General features: G+C 31.1%; 2 protein-coding genes, 1 long non-coding RNA gene and 1 other non-coding gene across 6 annotated transcripts in view; 2 read left to right on the forward strand and 2 right to left on the reverse strand.

Moving 5' to 3' along the window:
* The window catches only part of LOC113512870 (tubulin-specific chaperone cofactor E-like protein), a 40485-nt gene extending 27816 nt beyond the window's left edge, over positions 1–12669 (reverse strand). The window contains exon 1 of one of the 2 annotated variants that reach the window (XM_026896819.3): positions 12363–12669. The gene's annotated coding sequence lies outside the window, so the exon portion shown is untranslated. The remainder of the gene's footprint in view (positions 1–12362) is intronic. The other variant, XM_026896820.3, reaches the window with a different exon arrangement.
* Positions 9522–9640, forward strand: LOC113513073 (U5 spliceosomal RNA). Its single transcript, XR_003402151.2, has one exon. It is a non-coding gene; the product is annotated as a U5 spliceosomal RNA (small nuclear RNA).
* A 1255-nt stretch (positions 12670–13924) lies between the features above and the next one.
* Positions 13925–19924, reverse strand: LOC128200383 (uncharacterized). Its single transcript, XR_008252711.1, has 3 exons — positions 19813–19924; positions 19053–19192; positions 13925–14816 (listed from the first exon to the last, which is right to left on the reverse strand). It is a non-coding gene; the product is annotated as an uncharacterized LOC128200383 (long non-coding RNA).
* LOC113512901 (persulfide dioxygenase ETHE1, mitochondrial) lies at positions 19210–26889 on the forward strand. Of its 2 annotated transcripts, XM_026896861.3 has the most exons (6): positions 19210–19367; positions 19896–20034; positions 21132–21276; positions 22618–22832; positions 23803–24073; positions 25079–26889. In XM_026896861.3, the coding sequence occupies exons 2-6, from the start codon at positions 19906–19908 to the stop codon at positions 25117–25119; spliced, it is 801 nt and encodes a 266-aa protein (XP_026752662.2). In that variant the 5' UTR covers positions 19210–19367; positions 19896–19905; the 3' UTR covers positions 25120–26889. The 2 variants fall into 2 exon arrangements, with proteins under 2 accessions (XP_026752662.2, XP_026752661.2); XM_026896860.3 differs by lacking the exon at positions 19210–19367 and having other exon boundaries at positions 19768–20034.
* Positions 26890–27619: the final 730 nt, after the last annotated feature.

Consider the following 27619-nt stretch of genomic DNA (forward strand, 5'->3'; position numbering starts at 1 on the left):
CGTAATCCACTTGGAATAGTAATTAGGTTCGGAACAATTAAAAGTAACTCTAAAGTCTAAAGAAAATAACGCTTTAACTGTTGAGACAGGGTTGCCAGGAACGAAATTTAATTTTTACCCAAACGTCAAATGTATTTTCACCAAATCGATGTGATATTCAAAATTTTTACCCAATCACATAGTTGTTTCATTTTATTTATTTTTTGTCATGTGAAAAAGGCCCTTCCTTCTGTTTTTACTTTTAGCTTACCTACCCTCTACTTCTCTTATCCCATTCTCTGTTTTACTACTTTCATTCATATTTTACTGTATTAATACAGCTATGCTATCCAAAAATTACCTAAATTTCTCCAAACTCAGTTTACCTTTTTCAAAAAATTTCTACAATAATTTTATTTCTCCAAATTTTTTACCCAAAATAACAAAAAAAAAAAATACGCAATCTGGAAACACTGCGTTGAGTAATCACCTGTCGAGTTCAATAAGTTACTTCACACCCCAGGTGAGTTCTCAATAGTTAAAGCGTTAAAATGATAATGACAATGTAAATAAATGAGTAACAGACCTAACCATAGCTAATGTCCAATAGACAAATAAAAAATCGATTAGGTAATCGATTAAATGTGTAGATTTTTTCTAATTTCATTTAGAGAGTATATCTGTGATAATTATTGAAACATTTGCGTTTCATTGTTTCCGCTTAACCTAAAATGGGAGGCAGGCGTGATACTTGGTTATGTCTTCAACATTATTCTATTTGATTCAAACAGATTATATAACTTTTATGCCTTTTGCCGTGTAGTCCCAGCGTAGAATGGGCCACCCTTTCCTTTCCCATGGGTGTCGTAAGAGGTGAATAAGAAAACTTAACGGTCGAGGGACGGGCAGCAGCGTCCTTCTTAAAACGTTGGCAAAACCTAACTGCGGTTGCCAACTCACCTGCCAAGCGTGTCAACTATTGGTAAAAGCCCCTCCAACAGGGGGTCTATGTTCAGCAGTGGACAGTTAACGGCTGATATGACGATGATGATATATATTTTTAAATTTGAAAATTGTGATGAGACTATTTCATATCACAAAGGTGGCAAAATATCAGTTTGATGGTAAATGGTTATCTTGGCCGATAGAGGTCTGCACACCAGAGGCGTCTCGTGCGCGTTGCTGATCCTGAAGAAACCTTAATATGATGCCCTTTTTGAGGGAGCTCATGCTGTAGTCCAGGGAAAATTGCAGCAGGGAGCTCATACTTTAAATGCTCGTGCGAGGATCGTGTAGGAGGAGGAAACTCCCCTAAAATCTAACAGAAAATCATTGTACGCGTCTCTTTTGATTCTAGCGTGTGAGAATGAATTTCATTATTATAATTATTAATGAATGTTATATATAATATTATTGAATAAATAAAGAAATAAAAATAAATTTTACTTTTCCCATACTATCTGCCATTTTACAGATGTCAGCAAATTAGGATTTGTATCTACATAGAGAGACGATACAATTTATTTAAATGTTATGTATTTATATAAATGTTATTTGATTAAGGGTATTTGCAAATAATAATTGCTAATTTAATTATTTAAAACATATAATATGTTTATACTATTATAATTGAGGAGTTGATATCGGGAGCTTGAGACCAAACTCAGAAGTCCCTAGAAAATGACGTTATTTATATCCTTTAGAAATGACGAAATTCATATATATACCTACCTATATGTAGTTGTATCTAATTGCAACATGAAATATGAAATCAATTGAACTATTAATAAAGGTTACTTTCCTATAACAGGAAGAGTAATGTAAATTAATAAAAGGTTAATTACCAGTTAATTTAGCTGTCGTATCGAGTTTCTTTATATTAGGAAGGTTGATTGAAAGCGAGAACTCTCAAGGTTGCAATGGACACAACAATTTTGTATCGACTGTAATATACAATACCTAAATGGATTAAGGTGTCAAATAATATTAAACCGTATACACAAAACAATATTATTTAAATTCATTTGGTGAAAGTCTAACGATGTGACTTAAAATTGACATTGAACTACATTGCGTGCCCAACAATAACATTTTATACTAGGTACTTACTTAGTTATACGGAATTGAAGAATTTTATTTGTATGATTGCTCTAGGTGTAGTATTACGAGTATTATTTCTATTGCCTTTAGTTGCTTTGCTGTTATGGAAGTTTCACATGAGATGTTTAGTACGTAGGCAGTTGGTTGGTTTCTGGGACTTATAATTATTTATTCAATAAATCCCTACTAATATTATAAATGTGGAAGTAAGTTTATTTATTTGTTTGTTACCTCTTAGCGCTTTAACGGCTTAACCAATTCTTATGAGTTTTAGTATATACATGAAGAAGGACATAGGATACTTTTATCTTGGTCAATGAACATATCCCGGTCACGCAGACAAAGTAGCAGGTAAAATCTAGTAAATAATATACATAGATATGATACAATAATTATTATATAACTTATAGTACAGAGACAATTTAAAAATTGTGACGATGACCGAAATTCGTTCTCTCTCAAGTCTTTGAAAACCCATGTAACTCAGTATATAATTTAATAAAAATTGCTTATTAATTCCAATGTAGACTAAAAATGAAGTAATTAATTAAGCTATATTTAGAATTATAAATATATGCAGATGTATTTTGACATAGAATTTTATTAGTAATAAAATTAATTAGAATTAAATTAGAATAGAATTAATTAGAAATAGGCATGTTCTGTCGCTGCCACTTTGTCATTGATATTGCAAAATCGTTATAACCTTATTTAGTGTAATGTTTTTTATTGTTTACTTTCTATTTATATTATTTCTATTTATATAGTTTCTATATTAATATAATAAAGTAGAAGAATTTGTTTGTTTAATTCGTTTGTTTGAACGCGCTAGTCTCTGGAGCTAGCTACTATCAGTTGGATTTGCTATATTCTTTTTTGCATTTGATTTGCTCAATTCTTAAGATATTGTTGTAGGCTATTTAAGATTACGTAACGACCACAGGCGAAGACTAAAGATACAAGTAGTAATTTAAATAATTTCATTTTGTACACAAAATTTATATACTATAACAAAATATGTATATCAATATAACTTGCTGTAGACAAAAAATGTCTGTAATAGCTATTGATTTCAATTATTAAAAATTGAATAGCCATACCATAATAATAATTTTAAATGCCCACACAAATATATTCCACAAAGCTGGGGTGGTGCACCCTGTCGAGACAGACTGAGGGCAAAGAACCGAAAGTCTCGACTTAGAAGTAAAGAATGGAACGCTGTCTGACAATATGGGATCGTGGGTCTGCTAAACAAATATGTCTGGGTAATAATATTAAGATATTTATTATATTCATAATTAAAAATTGTATAATGTAGAATCAGCGCGTAAATTAAAAAATACCTTTATTAGTATATTACATCTTTATTGTTGACCATTTAACATTCAATTAATGTATTACTTACTTTGGCTACTTAAAATTAATAATTTACTATATGAAAAAAATCTAATTTACATTTCTTGATATTTTAATTAATGTTATTTTATTATTATTATGTAATGTTGTAATTTTTATTCTTAAATAATTGGCTTTTTTAATATTAAAAATTTGTAATTAAATTATTATAACTAATATTGACAAACAAATGTCAATATTTGCACGCTTTATTTAAGTAGATTTTGTAAGGTACTTTTAATTTATAAGATCTAATTTTGTATAGCAATTGTCATAGCAAATAAAAGTATTAATGTTGCAAGCCAATTTCGATTTTTTTTATAATTACCACACAATCACACTAATAGCCTGGTTCACAACCTAGCATACCCTGTGTCACGAGGAACGAGCGAACATCTGGTGACCCAACCCAAACTCGTGCCAATTTAGAAATTTCATTTAGTTTTAAAATGAGTCGACCGGGCATCGGAACCGGGACTTCATTTACGGAAGGCAACGTGCCCGCCACTAGACCACAAAGGTGGTCAAATTAGTAACATTTTAAAGGAGTTGGCAAAGGAAACAAGAAGAGTTAAACAAAACGAAAAAGTATCGATCTAAAGTCTAATAAAGATATAAGTAAGAAAGTCTAACAGTCAAGTCAGTACGGGAAATTCTAAACTGTTTGTCGTGATATAATTCTTTCGGGGAAAATGCTTTGTATCATTTGTAGAACACATCCTTCAAAATTCTAATGATTTGGACTACACTTCGTGCGCTGAACGCTTAGCCCATCTAGACAAAGTGGATTGTGAATACTTTAAAATTGATACGATATTGATGTATGAAAAAATATCAATAATTTAAATGAAGTCTATTTTCAATATGAACAGTTCTTTAAAAAAGAGGTATTTTCTACTATGGACAAAGTAAATTTACTCGACTGTGATATCACCAACTTGGGCAATTAATTGTTACAACATTGCCCGCGCGAAATCCATTTTTCCTTCATTCTCGTGTTAATTTTAAAATCTGTTCTCAGAGCGATTTTAAACGTCGAATTCCTCTTTAAAGTTTCTAAAATAAAAAAAAAAACACGATAAAAAATAGTGCTAAAATATGCTTTTAAAAATAAATTATCGTAATACAGTGGGCCACAATCGGTTGTATGATGAGATGACAAAGCATATCTGTTTGTAAATTGCTCGTTCGTCCTTCGCGGTCGTTCAGAACGTTTGACAAAAACTGGTTACGAATTTTAAATACGTACCTACAATACATTTTATAATGCGCAATTTGAACATCATGTGTGTAGTTGCCTAAGATTAATAAATTTTATCATGTTTTATATTTCTTTGTGGCATGTATAGTGATAAGCTGATATTAAAATCGAAATTTTTATTATTTATTTATTTCTTTATTTATTAGAAACCAACGGCGTTACAGTTAATATTTACAGACTAGTATTTAAAATATTAAGGCAACAGGTTAAAACAGGTTTCTTATTTTTATAAAAGTACAAAATTGGTTTGCGCAAAAAAAGAAAAGTACAATACAGACATTCAATCACAATACACACAAATACAAATATCAAATACATGCATGTTACAGTGTATTCAGTACTACTATATTTATATTATACATAAATACAACAGCTTTTGCATGAATACACTACCTTCTGTTACCATTATGACACATTAAAGCACACACACACACTCACACCATGCCAATACAATCACACCGACCCTAAGATTTTACTTAATTACCTAATTAACCTATTGATTCATAGAATGATTATTAAGATACATTATATTACTCGTAGTTTCACGACATTAATTTCATCAACATTTTCACGTATAATGCTTTACTTTTGTAATGCTTGCATTATTTTACTTACATGAAAACAACAAAAATTTATACAAATATATATTTTATATTACTAGCTGACTCGGCAAACGTTGTTTTACTATATACATTATTTCTAGACCTATACATGAAAATTTATCGTACTACAATTATTATATTCAGTTGTCATCTTGCGACAACCCTATTGCGGCATATAAAAATCGCGATTAAAAAACAGGGGTTGATCGTAAAAGCGTGAAAATTTTAATTTGTATGTATTTTTCAATGCTAAATCATAATAAAATAAAAATAAAAAATTTTGTCAATAAAATAAAAAAAAATAAATTGAGAGGTGGGTCACCCTTATCATTGAGGGTTATGAAAAATAGATGTTGGCCGATTTTCAGACTCATCCAAATATGCACACAAAATTTCGTAAAAATCGGTAAAGCCGTTTCGGAGGTGTTTTGTAACAAACACCGCGACACGAGAATTTTATGTATATTAGATTTAAAGATTAGATTTGCCCATTAAATATCTTCTAGTCTTTCCAATTTAAATGTCCCATCTTTTTGGTGAAAATTGGTGATCTCCCTAAAGAGATTTTTAATTTATTTAGTATATTGATGAACATTGTTTCATTTGCGTTTTTTCAGCTGAAATAAGAGGAGATTGACGTGAGATTTTCATCAGGGAGGTCACTTTCTTATTTTAAGCTCCCGTATCTAATTAACAGACACCTAATTTATCGCGTAAACGTGACGTGAAAGCTTCGACGAAACTAAAGGCCATGGCTTCAGCGACATTGTAAATTTCACTAATGAGAAATACGTAACTTTAATTAACGAATTTCATCAATTTCATCAAATTATTTTACATTGTTTCAATTTTACAAAACTTTAAGCAAAAGTATTACATCTAAAAAAGTCAAATCTAGTAGGTCATATTGATGCTTCGTAATATATTCATTGTCGCAACGTTGTTATAAGTTTTGAAAGGTCATCAGATAAAATTGTATCAAGACAGGCTAACAGATACAGGGAAAGGAACTATACTTTCCCATCATTAAGCCATTGAGAAAGGGCAGGCGGTTATGTCACGAGCATGTTCATTATGTACAGACTCCTATATAATTAGCCTTTCTAATTCCTTGATTAAGACTCTTGGCTTAATAGTGTTCATTGCGACAGTTAACAAGGGATGCCTTTGTTAGTAGTAGACGAATGATTGGACTAACAACAATGATGATGAATCTACAAAATTCTAAAAGTTGGCCATTAGGTTAATTATGGTATATAATATATAGTACACTGGACTCCGTTAGCGTAAAGTTTTGTTGATGTCACAATAGTATTGAATTTTATGTTATTTTTCTTACTGTTATTGCTACTGGTCCAAATAATATCTATAAGTATATAAATATAGTTTGTTCATATTTATAGTAATGAGTAAAGAAATAAGTAAAGATAGAATAGGAATGTTCGCACCTTAGAACCGAAATGTGTATGCACAGATCGGTTTCAGGGGAATTTTATTCCGTGAACATTCAGGTTGTAAAAAACCTTCCCCCTGTGTTGTAAAAAAAAAAAGACTTCGTACCGAGGTTTTTTCTTCAAACTACAATAAAAGGTACTTCAAAAAGATTCTTGCTACTATTGTAATATAAAAACATAAGATTTTACATATTATGTCCGAACTTGTTAATTTCATGAATTACTTCTTGATAGAATACAATTCTAATATTTACTTAATAAATGTAGAACTAGAGATGTTCGCTACTAAACAGATGCACACATATGAATAAAATATGATACACAGATAGGTCATATTTTCAACTAACTTCAAAACGAAAGACGTTTTTAATTCGGTTGATTTTTTTTTTTTTACGTTTATTATGTCAACTCCGTCCGTTGTAAACTAATTTGGAAAATTCTTTTTTTATCTCAAAGAATATGCTTACAGATTAGTCTAATATAAATTTTATCAAATACGGTTTAGTAGTTTTTATATGAAAATAACTTTTGGCTTTGGCATAATAATTTTTGGTATTGACATAATTGAAGTAGTTTTTTTTAAAATATGGAATGATAGATCGGCTACACTCCTCTCTTACGTCTGATTTTAATTTGTAAACAATGCAATACAATAAAAATAATTAACAGGATTCTAACTATATAATAGATGTTATTTAATGTCTATTAACCAGTTTTGTCTAGCTTTGGAGGTCACGTTTAGCATATCGTATTGGCGTGGGTTACGCGGCACGTGTAAGTCATGTTGCCGTTTTTCTATTATAAATTTTTTTTTAAAAGAATACAAATCATGGCCTAGCTTTCGGTTCGGTAATATTTTTTATTTAGAATATTCATTATTATATTGATGTTTGTAAAATGTAAACTTGATAAAAAATATTTTATAGCTTTCTTTTAGTAAAAATTGTATTTTTGAGTACATTTTATATTTAAAATAAAACTAATAAACAACAAATAATTTTATTTTGTTTTTTTTTTTGTTAATAGCTTCTTAATTGTAACTTATGTCGTAACCTACTATATTAGTTACTGTTAGTGTTAAGTAGTTTTTATAAAATAGTGTATTTTGACAGTAATCGACAATAGATGGCGTAAAAATGATTTTTTTTTATACAAATATAATGCTAAACAAGCATACGGCTCGTCTGATGTTAAATGAGGTTACCATAGCCTATGGACGCCTGTATATCAGAAATGTCACGCGCGCTATTTTGACTCTTAAGAAACCTTAAACCAATTTTTTGAAGAAACTTATGCTATATGTGTCTCTATGTGATATGTGAACGAAGTCGTGGACACGTCTAGTTTAAAATAATGAGGAAAATCATAGTCGGTAATTCAAAACAAGGTGGAAGACGTAAAATAAAGTAAAAGACTCATTTAAAGTGGCTATAACAAAATATATTACATGCACGTTTAGGTATTATTTACAATAAAAAGATGAGATCAGCGCGTTCATAAAAAGTCGTTTTTGCGTCGTTTGTTGTCTTTGCTCGATAGTTCATTTCCAATACCAAGTAGATATACATACAATCTGTTCATATTATGCTTTATTAATTTTATTAATATTATCTTGGTATAATCACAACTCTGTCATAACGTTATTGAAAATGATGAAACAATGAAACTGTTTTTTAACGAGTGATAATGGAATGTTAATCCCGCTTGCGTTTTTCGTGATGAATACACCTGGAATTCAGCACGATAGTTTCCAGGAGGGAGCACATGAGTCGACCTGACAGGGTATATTGCTAGCAATGGGACTGGTAGACTGCATTTCTAACAATCTCCCCCCCCCCCCCTCCCTTTATCAGAAAAACTCATTAGATCAAACAAGACAAAAATTTTAAATTTAAAAAAAGGCCATTTGAAAATACGCTGGACTGTTTTTGTCTAAGCACTCTTAGGGAGACAATATCTAGGTGATATTAATCCACATATAGTCTATACTACCTATATACCTATGTACAGATACAAAAGCTATATAAAAAGGAAATTGACGCTTAATCATCAATAGCTCCTACCCGACATAAAATAGTTGTAAAATATTGTTCCGATTTCAAAGTGTATTTACATCTGCTTTTTCATGAAACTACAGAAATTCCAAAATTGTGCTCCAGAAGGTTGAATTTAAAATATGATGTATGTTTTTTTATATTTTATTGGTTTAAAATACACAGGTACAAAATCGCGTGAAAAAACTAGTAATAATATTTACCATTAATTAAGTTATTCATTTATGGACATCCAAAATACGATATTTATTCAACAAGTAAAATATGAACCGGTTGGAAGGACGAACCAAGGGATGATATAATTCGATTTGTACTAATAATATGATAGCGTTGTAAAACTTTAGTAGTACCTAAGTTGTAATTCTTTTTAGCTTTATGCATAGGAATACATACGTCTAACGGAGTGGTTACTTTGTGGTTGAGCTACGAAGTTTAATATTGCCGATTGTGTTATTTAATTTTGTAAGAGCGTCACAAGGTTAACTCTATTTGTGATATGAATGCGGTGCAATGGTATGCTATGCCCGGTATTGCGAGACGCGGGCGCCGACGGATGGGAATTCCATTATCGTTATGTTTTTGCGACCAACTAGATGGCGTTAGTAGTAAATTTACACCGCACTATTGAAATTATTTATAATAAGTACATAAGGGTCGTACGGTGAAATATTTGTCACTCTGGTTACTCTTCAACAACGGATAAATCTTTCGCCTTTTACTAAAGATTTCCGTGGACGGGAACACTCAAATGAGTCTTAAATTATTTTTGAGAGTCCTGCGAATAGCAGGACTTAATAAATTCTCTTTATCAGTCTTACGTAATGATTTTATGACGAAACTAGTTTGATTTTTTAATAATTATACACTTGATACTTAGCGATATTTATATGTATATATATATACTAGCTGTGACTACGCTTGATTTTGTTCGCGTGATCAAGATAAAATATAGCCTATATCTTTTTTCATGTTAAATAGTAAGTATAAATAATAAGTACGAAACCAAAATGTAAAGTAGTTGGTTTTAATATAAATTATAAATATATTGATGTAAAAATATTTATTAGTAACTTAGTAAATGTTAGAAATAAATTCTACAATTATTTTTGTAAACAAGGTATATCACATTTCATGACTACTCTGTACCGTAAGAACACTCTAAGACGAAACCGCGTGGAAAAATATTTAAATACGAATAGATAACACTAATAATAAAATTTAATTATCGTAATGATGTTATGGACGTCTTTTCTATCATATTGTGATAATAAAATTGTGCTGAGCAGTATAGAGGAATGGTGAATTATATAAAAGCACTGCTCGTCATATTAGACTCAATTTGTCATAATCACAGTTTATCATATACGCCGTTAATCACAATCACAGCTTATCACGCAATCAGTTTATTATAATCGCAACTTGTTATAATAACTATATCCAGTTTATAATAAACCTAGGAACAAGGAATTACATAGGAGGAATGATAAAATAAAAATTGTAAATCATATGATTGCCTCATTTCATCTTATAATAATAATAATATATTTATTTATCTTTCGTCCTCTTTTTACCAATTATATTTGCATAAGAAGAAAGGCGGCAACCATATGATTTACAGTTTTTATTTTATCATTCCTTCTATGTAATTCCTTGTTCTTAGTAATAAGTCGAATACGCAGTTTGTCATATACCTACGCAGTTTTTAAGCGACTCCAAAAGAGAAGATCCTCTTTTCAACTATATTTTATGCCCATGTATTGTAGTATTAACAGTTACGTAGTTTAGTTATATGTATCATAATTATGTTACGCGATATCTTAGCCAATTCTCGAACAATTTTAAGAACTACTTTTATATTCAATAGAAGCGTAGGCACTATCCTTAATCTATCTATCTATCTAACAGAACCTACTTAACTTGATTACCATGTTTGTTCCAAACAGATTTCATTAGGGACGAGACTGTATATTGTTTCGCAATTTATTGACAATTTATTATAGCGAACTAAGTTTGTGACAACCTACGTGTTGTCAAAAAATATTATTATCACAAAAACACACTTTAAATGCAATTAAACTAACAAGGGTCCACAACCTCACTTTTAGCCTGTTTTTAAGTCTAGCATACCCTATGTTATGAAAAAACAGGCAACGGAGATCTGGGGGCATTTCCCAGAACATACAAACATAAAGAAATGACATTAACAAACAATATTGGTTAATGGGGGGAAAGGGATTGTTGGTAATGGGATCTAACTGACCTATTGCTAGCAATCCACTCTGTCAGGTTGACCTCCACTCGGTTCCCCCTGGAAACCATCGTGGTTAAGTCTAGTGGAATTCGTCACGATGGGCTAACTGACCTGCTTTCATTGTCACCTATCATCCCTCACTGGTGCCCCGCCAGCGTATACCGATAGCACAGGCGGGGTTACAATTCCATTATTATTCATTAAAAAAAATTTGGTTAATCTTTGTGTACAATCTGTCGAGATCGTTTTTTTTTTACATACAATTTAAGTAACAAAACATAAACATACAGTCAATTATTGGATATTTTATTTGTATTACCATAGGACATTAGCAGACTGTCTTGTGGTCGATTCTTCGTAATAATTCATTTGTTTACATTTCATTGAAACACTGTATTCAACGCTACGTATTTTGCGCTGCGTAAAATATGTACCTAAGTAAATTACCTACTCGCGTTATTCAAGTTAGTCCTAGAAAAAGTATAATTACATATCCAGATTGTCCTATTTACCATAATAGATAATTGTATACAACCATTACAAAGAGAATTTGGTTGTTTGTTTCTTTGTTATGGATAAACTCAAAAACTACTTAACCGATTTTAAAAATTGTTGCCATCTATAGTAAGCTACATTAACAGCTAGTATCATTGCTGATAATGTCTATCTAAATATATCTAATAAGGAAGTAATTTCGCAGATCTACGCACAATGCTTACGCCGCCGCCGTGACATAAAAAATAAACTGCTTTACATTAAATATATTCATTTAATGGTAAAAACATATCGATAATTTAAAATGACGTTTCTTTAAAAAAAAATATTAGAATTTAAATTGTACTACTACCTATGTAAATGTCTATTTTATTATATAGGTAATTAACTTTGCATATTGGTCAAAGGGGATTTTTTTATTATTGTTAATGTTTTATTTTACATTAAATACAGCATTTTTCGAAAATTATTTCCTAGGCCATCTATTGTCTGATAGAGACAATAGACTACTTGAAAATAAATGACTGAAAAATAAAACAATTTAACACCTTGGGCAGTAACATATATACTCACGATTATAATTCCTACAGGGGTAGACAGTCTTTTGTCAAATGTTGACGTTATCACATGTAGGTAATCATAAACTACATTTCCACAAATAGGTATTTAATGCACAGTTTTGACTTTATTATAATTTTATTATTTTGTAAAGATAAAAAATGCATAATTTAATTTAAATAATAGATAACTTGAAGCTATAAAACTGACCTGCGTTGCAGCTACACCACTGGTTAGTATCTCATGAATTAGTAAACAAAGACTTTTAAGCACGAATTATTTTCAAATCCTGGTGCATAATCGGAACAAACTTTCCACACTGAATTTCACATTTAATTAAATAACAAAACAGCTGTTCACATAATCTTTATCGTTGCGACTAGTAAGATCCTGTTACGATCATCCAAACGTACTGAAATAAAAATGACAACAAACTGTTTACATCAATACACTGCACAGTTCGCAGACGCAGTGCCTGTTTCACGCACACAATTAGAAATTGCTTGTGTTGTGTGTATGTACGAAAAATATCGACTACTATAGTGGGGATGACGGAGGTCAATGACGTTTCACACTCTGGTGTTAAAAAGGGATAGAATGATACAGATTATTGCAACGCAATGGAGAGAAAACCACAACACACGAATACATACGCACATTCAAACACAATAATACATTGTATGTGTGAAGTGGACGTAAAAGTAGAAGTCGGTTTTCTATGTACACTTTAAACTGTTAAGTTTTTTGACAAATATATTGTGATTAACGAATAACTGAAAATTAAATTATTTGATTTACATTTACTTGTTGCTATTGATATTAGTATTATTTCATAATTCATTCTGAACTAGTTTATTAATTATTTTTGTTTAATGGTCTTACCTTCATATAATTTTATTGGTAGTTTCCTATCTACTAATTTAATATTAATGGTGCATTTTTTTTTTACATTTTTAGAATTAAGAAATTGTAGTAAGTAATTTTATGATTTTGTCATTACGAGTTTTATAAAATCCATTGTCAAATTCTGTCACATTGCATTTTGATTGCACATAGACATAGAATAAGTAATGCCTCTACGACTTTGAATTTCAGAATGACTGTAGATATTCTTCAATGATAAATATTGATTATGACTACTTGTTTTCATGTAGTTCATTATTGATACGATTTGCAAATATAATATCGTCAATATAATTCTTATCCTCTTTTCCCAAATTAATATACCGTAAGAAGAAAAGAGACAACTCTATGAGTCAAGATTTATATTTAATTATTCCTTCTATGCTTTAGCCCTGATTGATTTCTATATAAGTTTATTGTAAATGTTTTATAATTATAGTTAAAACTGTAATAAATTATCGTCTACCAAAATTACTACACTTTAGAAATAGAGTTCTTGTAATACTAAATAATTGAATGAATAAATAATATTTATCTATGTCCAATTATTAATAAGAACACTATTATTATATTTTGCACGTTGTAGCACAGTGCATATGACAGATTTTAGAAATTTTAAAGAACCTTACATTATAAGGACAACATACCAAAACTTAATTTATAGATTTAACAAAACCATTCAATCAAGAGAAAGTAGATATTAGTTGTTATTATTAAATTTACTGCTATCCCAAAAGCAATACTTTGTACAGTTTTATTTTTATTTTTACAGTTAACATTGCCAAATGTCAGCTGTTAACCGCAACATACTATACATATACGTACAAAATATAGTAAAATTGATAGATATCATTGAATTTTTAAGAAAAAGGCGGGAAACTCGAATAAGAACAAGCGGGTTTTTTAAATTTTTTTTATTAATTTATTAAAACTATCTCTATCAATTCTTATTATTGAATAAAATATTATATTTTCACTAAATTCAGCGACAGTAATATAATTAGTATTCATGGGGAAGCGCAGTTGTAGAAAAAGGAAAAAAAAAGATGACGATTCAGGTGATGTAGACCATGAACCTTGTAATGACAAGGATATATATTCGGAAGATACTTCTACTGACTCAGAATCTGAAATTGATAAGGCCGATAAGTATAAACCTTACTACGTCACAGATTATATTAGAAGATATCCCGAGGAATCCCCTGGGACAGAATTTGTTGTCTTTGTAGAATCCTCAGATAGTCAGAAAACCATTGGATCCAGAGACTTGCTCTCACTCTCCTCCTGTTTAAAACGATTTAATAAAGGGGTAACTTATCTTAGATCTATAAATAAATTCAAAATCGGAGTATACTTTCAAAAGCCAGACTTAGCCAATGCTTTTTTAAATAATAAAACTTTTTTAAATGACTACCATTTTAAGGCCAGTATTCCTGCTTCTTCAACAGAAGTTACAGGCGTTATTAGAAATGTACCTACAAATATATCTAATAAAAAAATATATACTATGATATCGAGTTCTAAGAAAATTATTGCTATTAAAAGAATTTTAAGAAAAAATACCTTGACTCATGGATATGTGTTACAGCCAACTCTAACCGTGACAATTACTTTTGCTGCATCTGTATTACCTGAATATCTGGATATTGGAGGTTGGCGCCACAATGTCACTCCATATATACCACCAGTTAAACAATGCTACCGGTGCTTGAGGTATGGACATTTAGCTAAATTCTGTAAGAATTCTGAGCGTTGCAGCATCTGCAAAGGTGAGCATAATTATAAAACTTGTACAACTGGAATGGAAAACGCTATTTGTGTACACTGCAATGGAAATCACACAAGTGTATCACCGCAATGCCCTGTTAAACAAAAGAAAATTGCTGAAAATAGATCTAAATTCAGACCCGCTTCTTTTGGAGATATACTTAGCACTGAAATATTTCCTAAACTGGGTAACAAACCTAAAAAAAATGTAGACCTAATTTCAATTCTAAATTCTGATAACAAGAGTTTATCACTTTTAATAGAAAGCATAATCAAACTTATTTCACTACATAACACAAAGAACACATCTATTAACACTAAAAGTGTTTTGAATGTGTTATATGATACTTTTGGTAATAGACCTATTTCACAAAATTCAATCGAGACCAATTAACTATCATACAGTGGAACGCTCAGAGCCTACTGAGCAATCGACATATTTTTACACAATTTTTAAATGAACATCATATTCACATTGCTCTCATCTCAGAAACTTGGCTAAAACCACATTACAAATTAAAAATTAAAGATTATTGTATAGAACGAAATGATTGTGGTAATAACCACAATGGAGTAGCGATTATTATACATAATAGTATTAGATATAAAAAACTTCACTCTTTTTTCGACAATTCTTTGCAAACTATAGCTATTAGTATTGAAGTTAATAATTCTTGGTATTCAGTTGCCAGTATTTACTGTCCTACCAATAGTATACCTAGTTTTACTAAAGCCAAATTTAAGTTCTTTTTGGAGTCTCTTCCTAAACCCACTATCATATCTGGAGATTTAAATGCACATCATACTATGTGGGGTTGTACCTCCACTAATACAAGAGGTAAAGACATTCTTGATTGTTTAGATGAATGTAATTTGGTACTATTAAATGATAAGCAAGTTACTACTGTTGGCTCTCATATTTGGAGACCCAATGGCCTTGATTTAACTATGGTATCCCCATCCATATCATTAAAATGCGAGTGGTCGGTTCATGATGATCCGTTAGGAAGTTATCACCTGCCGACTTTTACTAAAATAAACACAAAGAACTCTTCATCAACTCCGTCAGGTGAACAACATGCTCCTATAGATGAAGTTAATAAACTTTTGTTAAATCGTATAAACCTACGTCTCGTTAATTGGGATCTTTATTCTGAAACTGTTAATCAATTACTTTTGGATTTCGAGTATGATGTCAATGAACCCTTAAACAATTACAATAGGTTCTGTAAAATTATTTTGACAGCTGTGGAACGTTCCGTTCCACGTAGGAACTTATCAAATAGCGGTGCAAATACTTCAAAGAGGCACAAACATATTGCAGTACCTTGGTGGAATAACAGGTGTGCGACAGCTGTCAATGATAGTAAAGCGGCTTACCTTAGGTTTAAACAAAATCCAACTCTCGATAATTACATAAATTTTAAAAGAGTTCAAGCTGTTAAAAAGTTAGTAATTAAGCAAGTAAGACAACAGGGGTGGCAGGAATTTTGTTCCAAATTTAATAGATTAACACCAATTTCCACTGTTTGGCAAAATATGAGAAAACTAAATTCAAAACATCGTCAAAATCATTTTAAAGATATATCATGGGTCAATGATTTTTTACGCAAATATACTCCTGATTTTGTACACTCATCTTTTGATGACAAACAGTTTAATTCTGTTAATTCATGCCCAAAATTTCTCACTGACCCATTCTCAATTGATGAAATATCCAGTGCAGTAAAATCTAGAAAAGATACAGCTAGTGGCCTTGATCGCTTAACATACAATATGTTTCGATTGCTGAATAAAATAAACCTTACTAAACTCTTACAAATTTTTAACGATTTATGGAAGGACTGTATTATCCCACCAGAATGGAAAATGGATTGTTTGATTCCAGTAATTAAACCCGGTAAAGATCCTACAAATTTCGACTCCTATAGACCTATAACATTGACGTCCTGTGCAGGCAAATTATTCGAACAATTAATTAAACAGCGTTTAGAGTTCTTTATTGAAAGTAATAGTATATTACCATCGAATCAATTTGGTTTTCGCCGTGGATATTCAGCGCGCGAAAGTTTAGCGAACTTCTATGTCGACCTTAGTACTGCTTTGAATAACGATGAATATGTTCTATCTGTTTTTTTAGATGTCGTAGGAGCTTTTAACAATGTAAATTTAACAGTTCTATCTTCGATTTTATCCTCATTTCTTCCAATGAAACTTATCGAATGGATTTATAATTTTCTTAGTAATAGAGAAGTGTATGTTAAAGTAAATAGTAAATTAATAGGACCTAGGTTAAGCTCTAAAGGAGTATGTCAAGGTGGTATTCTAAGCCCGCTACTATATATTTTATATATCTATAAACTTAATTCAATTTTAGGAAACAGTGTGAACAACTTGCAATTTGCCGATGATTTATTAATTTATATAAAAGGAAAGAATATTATTGATATGCAATTAGTGTTAAATGAGTCATTAAAAAGACTTGAGAAATATTTTTATCTTCTTTCCCTCGATATTAGTTTAACCAAAAGTAAAGTAGTTGTTTTTCATCAAGTTCATAAATATGTTCCATTAATGAATATTATATATAATAATCAAACTCTTCCAACAGACTGTAGCGTTAAATTTCTGGGGGTAATTTTTCATCAAAATTTAAAATGGGATCTATACGTTGATTGCTTAGTAGATCGTGCTTTAAGAGCCACTAATATAATAAGATCTGTAATTGGTCGTAACTGGGGAGCTGATCCTAAAATTATCCTTTTACTTTACAAATCTCTTGTTAGAAGTAATTTTGATTACGCTTTCTTTTGTTATGCCTCAGAACATAAATTAGTAGAAAAACTCGAAAAAATTCAAAATATGAATTTAAGACTTATTTTAGGTGCTATGTATACTTCTCCAATTATCTCAATGCAAGTAGAATGTAATTTGCCTCCTATCCTTCTTCGTTTCGAATACCTAAAACTCAAATTTCTCTTCAAAGTTTTTTCAGTTTCCAATAACCCACTCATACTCAAATTATTAAATTGCCCCATTTCTATGTTTTTGAATAAAACTATTGTCAATGATTTGAATTTACGAGATGAATATAACATCTATAGTAGTAAGATACTTCCTTGTTATAATGGCCTTTATGAGAGTAAGTTCTGTAAGATCAAAATTGTTATACGTAAAGACATAAAAGAAAAGCACGATATGTATGAGACTTTATCAGAATTTATTGACTACAGGCAGATATATACAGATGGTTCCAAAAATGCACTTAGCACTTCAGTGGCTTTTTACGATTTGTCAAATAGATTTGGTCACGGTTATAAAATTTCAACTTTGGCTAGTATTTACACAGCAGAAGCAAAAGCTATATTTTTAGCATTAGAATACATAGAAAAACAGGTACTATATTCGAAATGGATTATAATTACAGATAGTATGAGTGTTCTTATGGCATTAAAAAATAACACATTCATTTCATCATCAAACTACTTAATTCAAGAAATTCGTAATAAATATTATCATCTCTGTACTATATATGGAAAAGATATTATCTTCATCTGGACCCCTTCACATATTGGAGTGTTTGGGAATGAACAAGTAGACACTTTGGCTAAAATTATTAATTCAAGTGCTGCTCGTGTTCAAGATTTACCCCTTTGTTACTCAGATTGTAGTATTGGAATACATAAAATCGTTACAACTAAATGGGAGGAGCATTGGACTCAAATATTACAGACTAAAGGTAAATGGTACCGCAAAATTAATTGGCGTATTGGAAAACCGTGGTTCTGCAAAGGAAAGGACACAAACAGAAAATTTTACACCAATATTTGTAGATTACGAATCGGCCACGGACATTTCAACGAACACCTGCACCGAATGGGCATGATCGCTTCCCCATCATGCACATGGTGTAACTCAAATACAGCCCAATCTCTACATCACCTTTTTTTTGATTGCTCTGAATTTGTCATTCAAAGACATATTATGTTTGACGAACTTAGGATTATCTTCAAAAAACCCGAAAATATCCCGCACTCAATCCCGCTTCTCTTAAGATTTCCTTCTTGTTTCAAAGCTATTTTCACTTATATTACTACAACATTCAAGGAGCTATAAGAATACTTTTATTGAATTGCAAGACAATGATTTTTTATAATTATTTATTTTTAATTTGATAAATCCACTGGTTTAAGAAAACTCAAGAAAAGATATTTATGAAAATGTACTTACCGGATTTGACAAATGAAATATTGAAGATTATGACAATAATTGAAGCGACATTAGAAAAATAAAATTCCAGACAAATTATCTTTTTGAAGACTAGGCAGCATGGTCTCCGACCTTAGCCTGTTCCAAACGGAACAAACGTACTAAAAAAAAAAAAAAAATGAATTTTTAATTTTATTTTTTATTATTTGTATTAATTTGAATTCAATTTCATTTCTGATTTTGCTTTATGAAAGTATGCATTATATTTAAATATAAAATTAAGTTTTCATGATAATATTTGTCTGTCGTCTAAGGAAAATAAATATAGTTAAAAGTGTGAGTGTTTGAACCTTGATCAACTAAATATCACCTAGTAACAAGAATAAAATTTATGAATGCTAAATTCGCCACCTACCTATGTATGCTTTAATTCTTTCTACCCAAAGGTTGTCTGGAAGAGATTGCTTAGCAATAAGACCGCCTTTTGTACTACACTATACGGATTGAAAATTGTTCAACAAATCCTGTTATATTGGTGTAATAAAGTGTTAAATAAATAAATAATGCAATCACGTGTAAAATCACTAATCATTGATTTGTTATTTTACATCGACAGAACAATGGCTATTGATTGCTCATATAAAGGGAAATATAATCATGTGACTGCCCACTTTGGCATTGTTATGATATGACTATCGTACTAAAATGTACCTGTTATTTCCCATTAATATCATCATAATTATCTAAGATAAGCAAGCTTATATCTATAACAGTTACTTACCCTAAGTACTTTCCAAAGTTGAGTTGATTGTAAATATTTACAAACTCACATGTATAAATAAGTGACATATATAAATGTTTCAGTTTTTACACAATGTTGCGTCAGTTTAAATCAGTGGTCCATAGTGCGAAGGTAGCAAAAGTATTTTTATGGTCTAATATTGATATAAACATAAGATTAATGTCTACAAAAATGGATAGAAATAATTTTTTCTTTAGACAGGTAAGATTACTTTTATTATTTCTTTTTAACTTTAAATTTTAACTCTTAATTGTTTTATGCGACTTGTAAAGCCAAACGGGCGGACGGTCCACTTGATGGAAGTGTTAATTGCATTACATGAATTGGAGGATCATGGATATCGTAGAATATACTATGAAATCTACAGTTGTCCATTTGTATTGCCGTTCCTTGAGGACTGTTCATTGCTATATCTCTTTTTAAATTGAAAGACAGTTGTGCAAGCTTAAGTTTAAGCATCAATGCTTAGCGATAAACATTTGAGTGGAATAGAGATACTATAATGTCTTCCTTTGCTGAATGAATAAATTTTATGTTAGTAGTTCAGTTTGTTGATTTGTAGTTACACAAAATTTTAAATCTCAACAAAACTTATTTCTGAAAGTGAAAATTGCCAAAGTCTTTTATATACCTACATTCTTCTCATCTGAAACTGTATTTTACTTTTGTACAAGATAGTAAAGTGGGTGGTACCTAGATTAAAAAAAAATTATCAAGTGTTACATTTATATATATTAGGAATAAATATTGTATTCCAATAAATATTTGGTGATTGTAAAATAATATTAAGATTTTATTTTATGTAAAATAAAATTAAAATATTTTAGTAACAAAATATGTAATCAAGTTGTTAAAATTATTAAACTGCAATAAATTTAAACCTGCACTTCTTTACAGTATATGTGTAATATTATAATAAATAATATCAAGACTGACTTGTAAATTGTATAATATCTCTGGTATGAATATTAGTATGTTTTTTTTTTAATGGATGATAATGGAATGGTAACCCCACTTGCGCTAATGGTATATGCTGGCAATGCACCAGTGAAGGATGATAGGTGAGATGAAAAGGCAGGTCAGTTAACCCATCATGATGAATACATCTGGAATTCAGCATGATGGTTTTCAGGGGGAACCATGTCGAGTTCAACCTAACAGGGCATATTGTTAGGCATGAGACTGGTAGTCCACATTACTAACAATTCCTTCCCTCCAATATTAGCATGTTAGTAATATTCCATTTTGAGTCATTAAAATAAGAACTTAAATAACATTTATGTTTAATATTTTTTAAGCTGTTTGACCCAGTGAGCTGCACATACACTTATTTGCTCGGTGACTTAACAACTCGGGATGCAGTTATTATAGATCCAGTACTAGAACATGCAGAGCGCGATGCGGGACTTATAAAAGAATTAGGATTCAATTTGATTTATGCAAGTAAGTAAACAGATTTTAGTATAATTAATATTAAACTTTCACATTGTTTATACATATTTTAAATATAGTATAGTACTGAAAATGTTTCATCACATTATGTGATGAAACATTTTTGCTGGTAAATAGTATCTATATACCTTGTCGTAGTATCATGTTGTCACGATGTGGTTCAATCCAAGTCCGACTGTCAGCAATAAAGAAGCAGGTACATAGGAACTATTTATCTGTAAAAAAATTTCAAAGTATTTAAAATATGCATTTTAATCCAACTACTATTATAAATGTGAAAATTAGCAATGTTTTACTCAATCATGCTTAAATGGCTGAATGTATTCCATTGCAATAGATTGATGTAAGGAATGGGCAGTTGTTTATTTATATATCAGTGTCCTTGTCAAATGCATTTATAATTGTTTGACATTATGTTTTAATGATGTTATAACTCATACCTTGAGTGGTAATAACTAATAACTTCATATGATTTCTCAAGGTATGGATATATGTTTTGTATAGATGTACGAAGACAAATTTTAATGGGTCTTTATAGACAGTTTATGGCCAAATTTAAGTAAATAGATTTTAAATCAAATTACACATATAATTTGAACCATATGTACATACATACATATCTGTCACGCCTGTCTCCCATTAGGGTAGGCAGAAACAATGGAACGCCAAATGCTTCGATTCAAACAAACCTCTTTCGCTTCTTCCACATTCATCAATCTTGAACCATATGTATGAAAGTAATTCAAGTGTAACAATGTTAACAAGTTTACAATTAATCTTTTCTATATTTAATGTATTTTATTTGTATTTTATACATAGTTTATTATATTTCAATAAATATATGCCAAGATTATTTACTAATTATATTATTAGTTAATAATCTTAGCATATTTTTTTCAATTTTTGTCATTTAATTAACTACTAGCTTTTATGTGTGGCTTTGCATATTTAGTTTGTTTATATTTCATAGTGATTGGGTAAACCATTAAAGTGGTATAAGGTAAACAAATGAACTCACTCTCACATTTATAATAGTAGTAAGGATAAATAAAACTAATATACTAAAGTAATAAATATTATCTATAATATACTCAAAACATAAACTTTTTATTTTCTAGCTTATATATATATATATATATATATATATATATATATATATATATATATATATATATATATATATATATATATATATATATATCATATGTTGTAATTTTTTTGTGTACAATAAAGAAATATAAATAAATATGTCCAAAAAGAAAGATTTGTCTACTGGAAATTTACTGATTTCTTATGTAGTTTGTTCTCATAGTGAACAACATTTCCTTTCAGTGAATACACACATGCACGCAGACCACATAACTGGCACGGGGAAACTGAAGTCCCTCCTGCCGGGCGCACGCAGCGTGATCGGCAAGGCCTCCGGAGCTACAGCGGATGTTCACCTCGCTGATGCTGACCTGGTCAAGTTTGGCGGATACCAGTTGTCGGTGGCTGCTACTCCTGGTCACACTAACGGGTGTGTAACATATATATGCCATGAACAGGTTCGTTTATTTTTGAGTGATATTTATTTACTTTTTTGGGGGTTTGTCAGTAGTTGCCATGCTTGGCTGGTGGGTTCGCAACCGCAGTTAACCTTTAGTGATGTTTTAAGAGGGACGCTCTTGTTCATCTCTCAACCATTAAGATTTCATTAGGAAAATGAGGAAAAAAAGGCTGACCCATTCTATGCCAGGGCTATAAAGAGTGGCTTATTGAGAAATGTATTTATAATATGAAAGAATAATAATGAATCATAAGAAAAGGACATTAAAATTGTTAATTGTAATGTATTTTGATTTTTTTTGTAACTGTATATTGTAATTTTTTTATAATTTAAATGTTGCACGCCAATAGTGGCTAGACTGTACTGTACACCATATTACCTACCTATCAACCTGTAATTACCACAGTATGCACAATAAAGAATTTATTCATTCATATATGGATATATTTTATGTATACAGATGAAATCAAAATTTTTAGTGATATGTAAGACTAAGAATCTGCTTATGATAAAGTACACATTAGGACAGAAATTTCGTGAATAAAAATTAAAAAAATGACAAAATAATTTAATTCACTCTGAATTCCAGATGTATTCATCACGATGGGCTAACTGATCTGCTTTCTTCTTCACCTATCATCATTCACAGTTGCCCCGCCAGCGTATACTGCTAGCGCAGGCGGAATTACTATTATCGTCTATAAAAAAAAAGGAGTATAGACCTCCATGCAATTTCCCTTGGAAATCATAACCATGGTTAGTTACTCTTGAATTCGTCACGATGGCCAACTGGCCTGTTTCATCATGGTGCTCGCCAGTCTATACTGATAAGTAGGATGAGGTTACTCGTTAAAACATATGGGGTATATTACTAGCAATGTGGACTATTATTAGTAATCCCCTCTCCCCATGGATTAAAACATGAAATAAACTGTCACGTTTTAAAGTTATTATACTTTAACTTTCAGGGTATAGCATTCACTGGTGACACTCTGCTCATCAGGGGATGCGGTCGCACCGACTTCCAGGAGGGTTCCTCAGAAGCCTTATACAAGTCGGTACATCAAAAGATCTTCACGTTGCCTGACCATTACACGCTGTATCCGGCACACGACTACAAAGGACTGACTGCTACTACGGTTGGAGAAGAGAAGAAGTATAACCCTCGATTGTCCAAATCGTTGGGGGAGTTTATAAAAATAATGGAGAATTTGAATTTACCTTACCCAAAAATGATTGGTGAGTCTTTTAGAACTTTTATTACAATATAAATAAGTGCCATAAAATTACACTGATTGCCTGGTCCTTAAGCTAGGATACCCTGCGTCATGAGGAATCAGGTACGAACATTTAAATGCCCAACCCAACACCCCAGAACACCTAGACTGTAGCAAAATCATCTGGATGCCCAACCCAATACCCCAGAACACCCAGATTGAATCTAAAACATTTGGATACCTAATCCAACATTTCAGAACACCCCAACTGGAACAAATATGCAAATGTAAATTTCTTAATTCGCCCAACTGAGAATTGAACTCGGTATCTCATTACGCAAAGCAATATGCCATTGTACCTTTGGGATTGTCATATCGTCATAGTCGTAGAATACTGATGGATTCGACAAATATTACATATATAGATCCGTTAATACTAACGGATATCTACGACTATGACGATATCACAATGGTGGGTAAAAAGGGGCCAGTCTAGTGGTAAATGAAGAAACTTTATAGAGTTTTGTTTCGTAGTTTTAATTTCCCAAATTGATGATTTTCTTGGACATTGTAAAAAAAAAAAAAACAGTATATTTGAAAGTCTGTATAATTAGAATTTGTCATTGTTTAAAGTTTCCTAAATTAACCTGAACGAGAATCGAATTCAAGACTATTTAAACATAGAGATATAACCACACAGACTTTGTACAAAAATCGTTTGCTTGGTTACCTTTGTCCCATCTGCGATTCTGCCGTAAAGCAGTTATGTTTGCACGGTTGTGTTTCGGTTTGAAGGATGGGATATGGTAGTGAAATTACAGGGTACAGAGACATAACACTTTAGTTCTCAGAAGTGGCAACGCATGAGGGGATCATGGACGACACAGTGCGCTCTGTTTGTTGTGTCTATGGTGCTGCTCATGTCTATAGGCTATGGTTACCACTTTCATCAGGTGGGCCGTCAGCTTGTTTGCCATTCTAAGTTGCATAAAAAATATCTAATATTTAATATCTATTCTTGTTTCAGATAAGGCTTTACCCGCGAATAGAGTGTGTGGTATATATTAGTGTTGAATTACATTATAATATTTTAAAATGCGGAAATAACTGTCTGCTTGATTTCTTTATGGCTAAACGGTTCAATCGATTTTGATAATTAACAAACCATATAGATTATTTGTTTTAAATCAATCCTTAAATGGGCGAACGAAGTTGCGGGTAAAAACTGAATAAATATATAAACAAACTAGTAAATATGTTACAGTTATATATGCATGTGATCTTGGATTATGACAGAAGAAGTATTACAGAGGAATAATACCTGAGTCTTCAGGAATGGCAACGCATGGGGGGTATCTTGGGTGAAACAGTATACTCTGTTATATCCATAGTACTGCTCATGTCTATAGGCGACGGTTACCATTTTCCATCAGGTGGGCCGTCAGCTTGTTTGCCATTCTAAGTTGTATAAAAAAAAAAGTATGAAAGTAAGATTGTTTGTATAGAGACTTACGTTTTAATGTATATTTTCGTTAAGTATCTATTAAAATCAATTAAAATTTTATTGACATTGAATGAATTGTGTTATTAGAAATAAATGTGCATTAGAAGTTATAGGAAGTATAGAGAATAGAAGATATGTAATAATAAAGAACATAGCAACTACTTTGGTGCAAGTGTTTTGACCTTAGTTGGGAGGCAGAAAGAGAGAGAGGTTTAAAATATCTTACTTTGTACAAATCATGACTCATTAGTTTTTTTTTTTTTAATGGGTGATAATGGTATGGTAACCCCGTCTGCGCTATCGGTATACACTGACGGGGCACCAGTGATAGATGACTGATGAGGATGAAAGCAGGCCAGTTAGCCCATCCTGACGAATTCAATTAGAATTAGCCACGATCGTTTCCAGGGGGAACTACGCGGAGGTCGACCTGACAGGATATATTGCTAGTAATAGGGCTATTTGACCCCATATTAACAATTCCTTTCCCCCCACTCATTAATATTACAACTAATAAAATTGTACAAGTCCTTTAATTTTCGCACTTAGTGCGAGATATTTATTAAACTTGGTTGGGTATTCAAAGTGAATAGTGGGTGATTACCCCCTACTGGTAACATGCTGAAGAAAGTTCAAATTAATAGCACTTGAGGCTGGCGAGTTTGTATGAATGGTGATGTCATTCTTCAATGATTGTGAAGGAAGTGAAAAAGATATAATTGAATCAGAGTATTTTGGTTTCCATTTATAATTATTTACAATCAATAGATGATAGGCGTAACTTAATGTAGATTACGAATTACTAGTCCGTATCAAGTTTATTATAATTTATAACTTATCCTATTTTTTTATGTCGTCATTCAACCTACAACACTCCCATAGTAAGCATAAATCAATCGATGATTCTTTTTAAATCAATTAAGCCGTTTAACCATATTCCGCCAGATACAAATGTAAAAAAGAAATTAAATAAAATAAATATAATAATAATACTAATAAGACATAGTAAAATAGTTCAGTAGTTAATGAAATAGTCTGTGATATAACAATATTGCAAGTAAGTTGTAAAATAACAACTTTTTTTTTAAATGTATATATGTATATTTTTGTTTGTTGTAAAGTAGGTAATATTTCTTGAATTTATTAACATTATGATAATTTAGAAAATTGAATATATTTATACTTTTCTACATTGTTTAAGCAAAATAAATCATATTGTTACAAATTAAGGTATAAATAGTATTTAAATAGATATGTTTAAAGTACGTTAATTTTGTTATGGTTATTGAAAATAAAATTGTATATAGTCTATGAATAAAATATGTCCACCAAGATTGTATTTTTTTTTTCAATATCTTAGCAGTGTTTTAAAAATCGAATGGAAACTCGCCTGCGTTATTGGTTTATATTGACAGAGTACTAGTTAAATGGACGCGTACAACGCGGTTTCAGCGATGTTTTCTACCACGAACATTTAGGTTATGGAATGAGCTCCCTGCCGAGGTTTTCCCAAGAGACTACAGCATGGGGTTCTTCAAAAGGGGGGTAAAGAGGTTTCTTCAGGGTCGGCACTTTACGCGCGCGTAATGCCTCTGGTATTGCAGGCGTTCATAAGCTACGGTAACCGCTTACCATCAGTTGGGTCGTATGCTTGATTGCCAGTGGTATAAAAAAAAAACTAGTTTGGAATGATGAATGAGTATAAATGTACGTTAGATCATGGATGAAAAAAAAATATGGTAATATCAACTCTATGATTTAAAATCAAGTCAGTTAGTTCATTGTGGAAAACTTATCAGGAATTAAAAGAGAAAAACGTATAAAATTTGTCCCATCCGTGTCTGTACTGTAAATGAGCTGTGCTTGCATGAGGGTTTTTCTATCTGAACGTTCTTTTTTTAATGGATGAAGAGGAAATGGTGCACCCGCTTATCCTAACGGTATATAACGGTAGGGCACCCGTGGAGAACGGAATGATGAGGACGAAGTCGGATGAGTTGGCCTACGGTGGCAGACTAAGTAATTAACCACAATGGCTTTTAGGAGGGGTTGCGTGGAGGTCGA

This window comes from Galleria mellonella, unplaced genomic scaffold (genome assembly GCF_026898425.1).
Source record: "Galleria mellonella isolate WM207_F2 unplaced genomic scaffold, CSIRO_AGI_GalMel_v1 utg182, whole genome shotgun sequence".
NCBI lineage: Eukaryota > Metazoa > Arthropoda > Insecta > Lepidoptera > Pyralidae > Galleria > Galleria mellonella.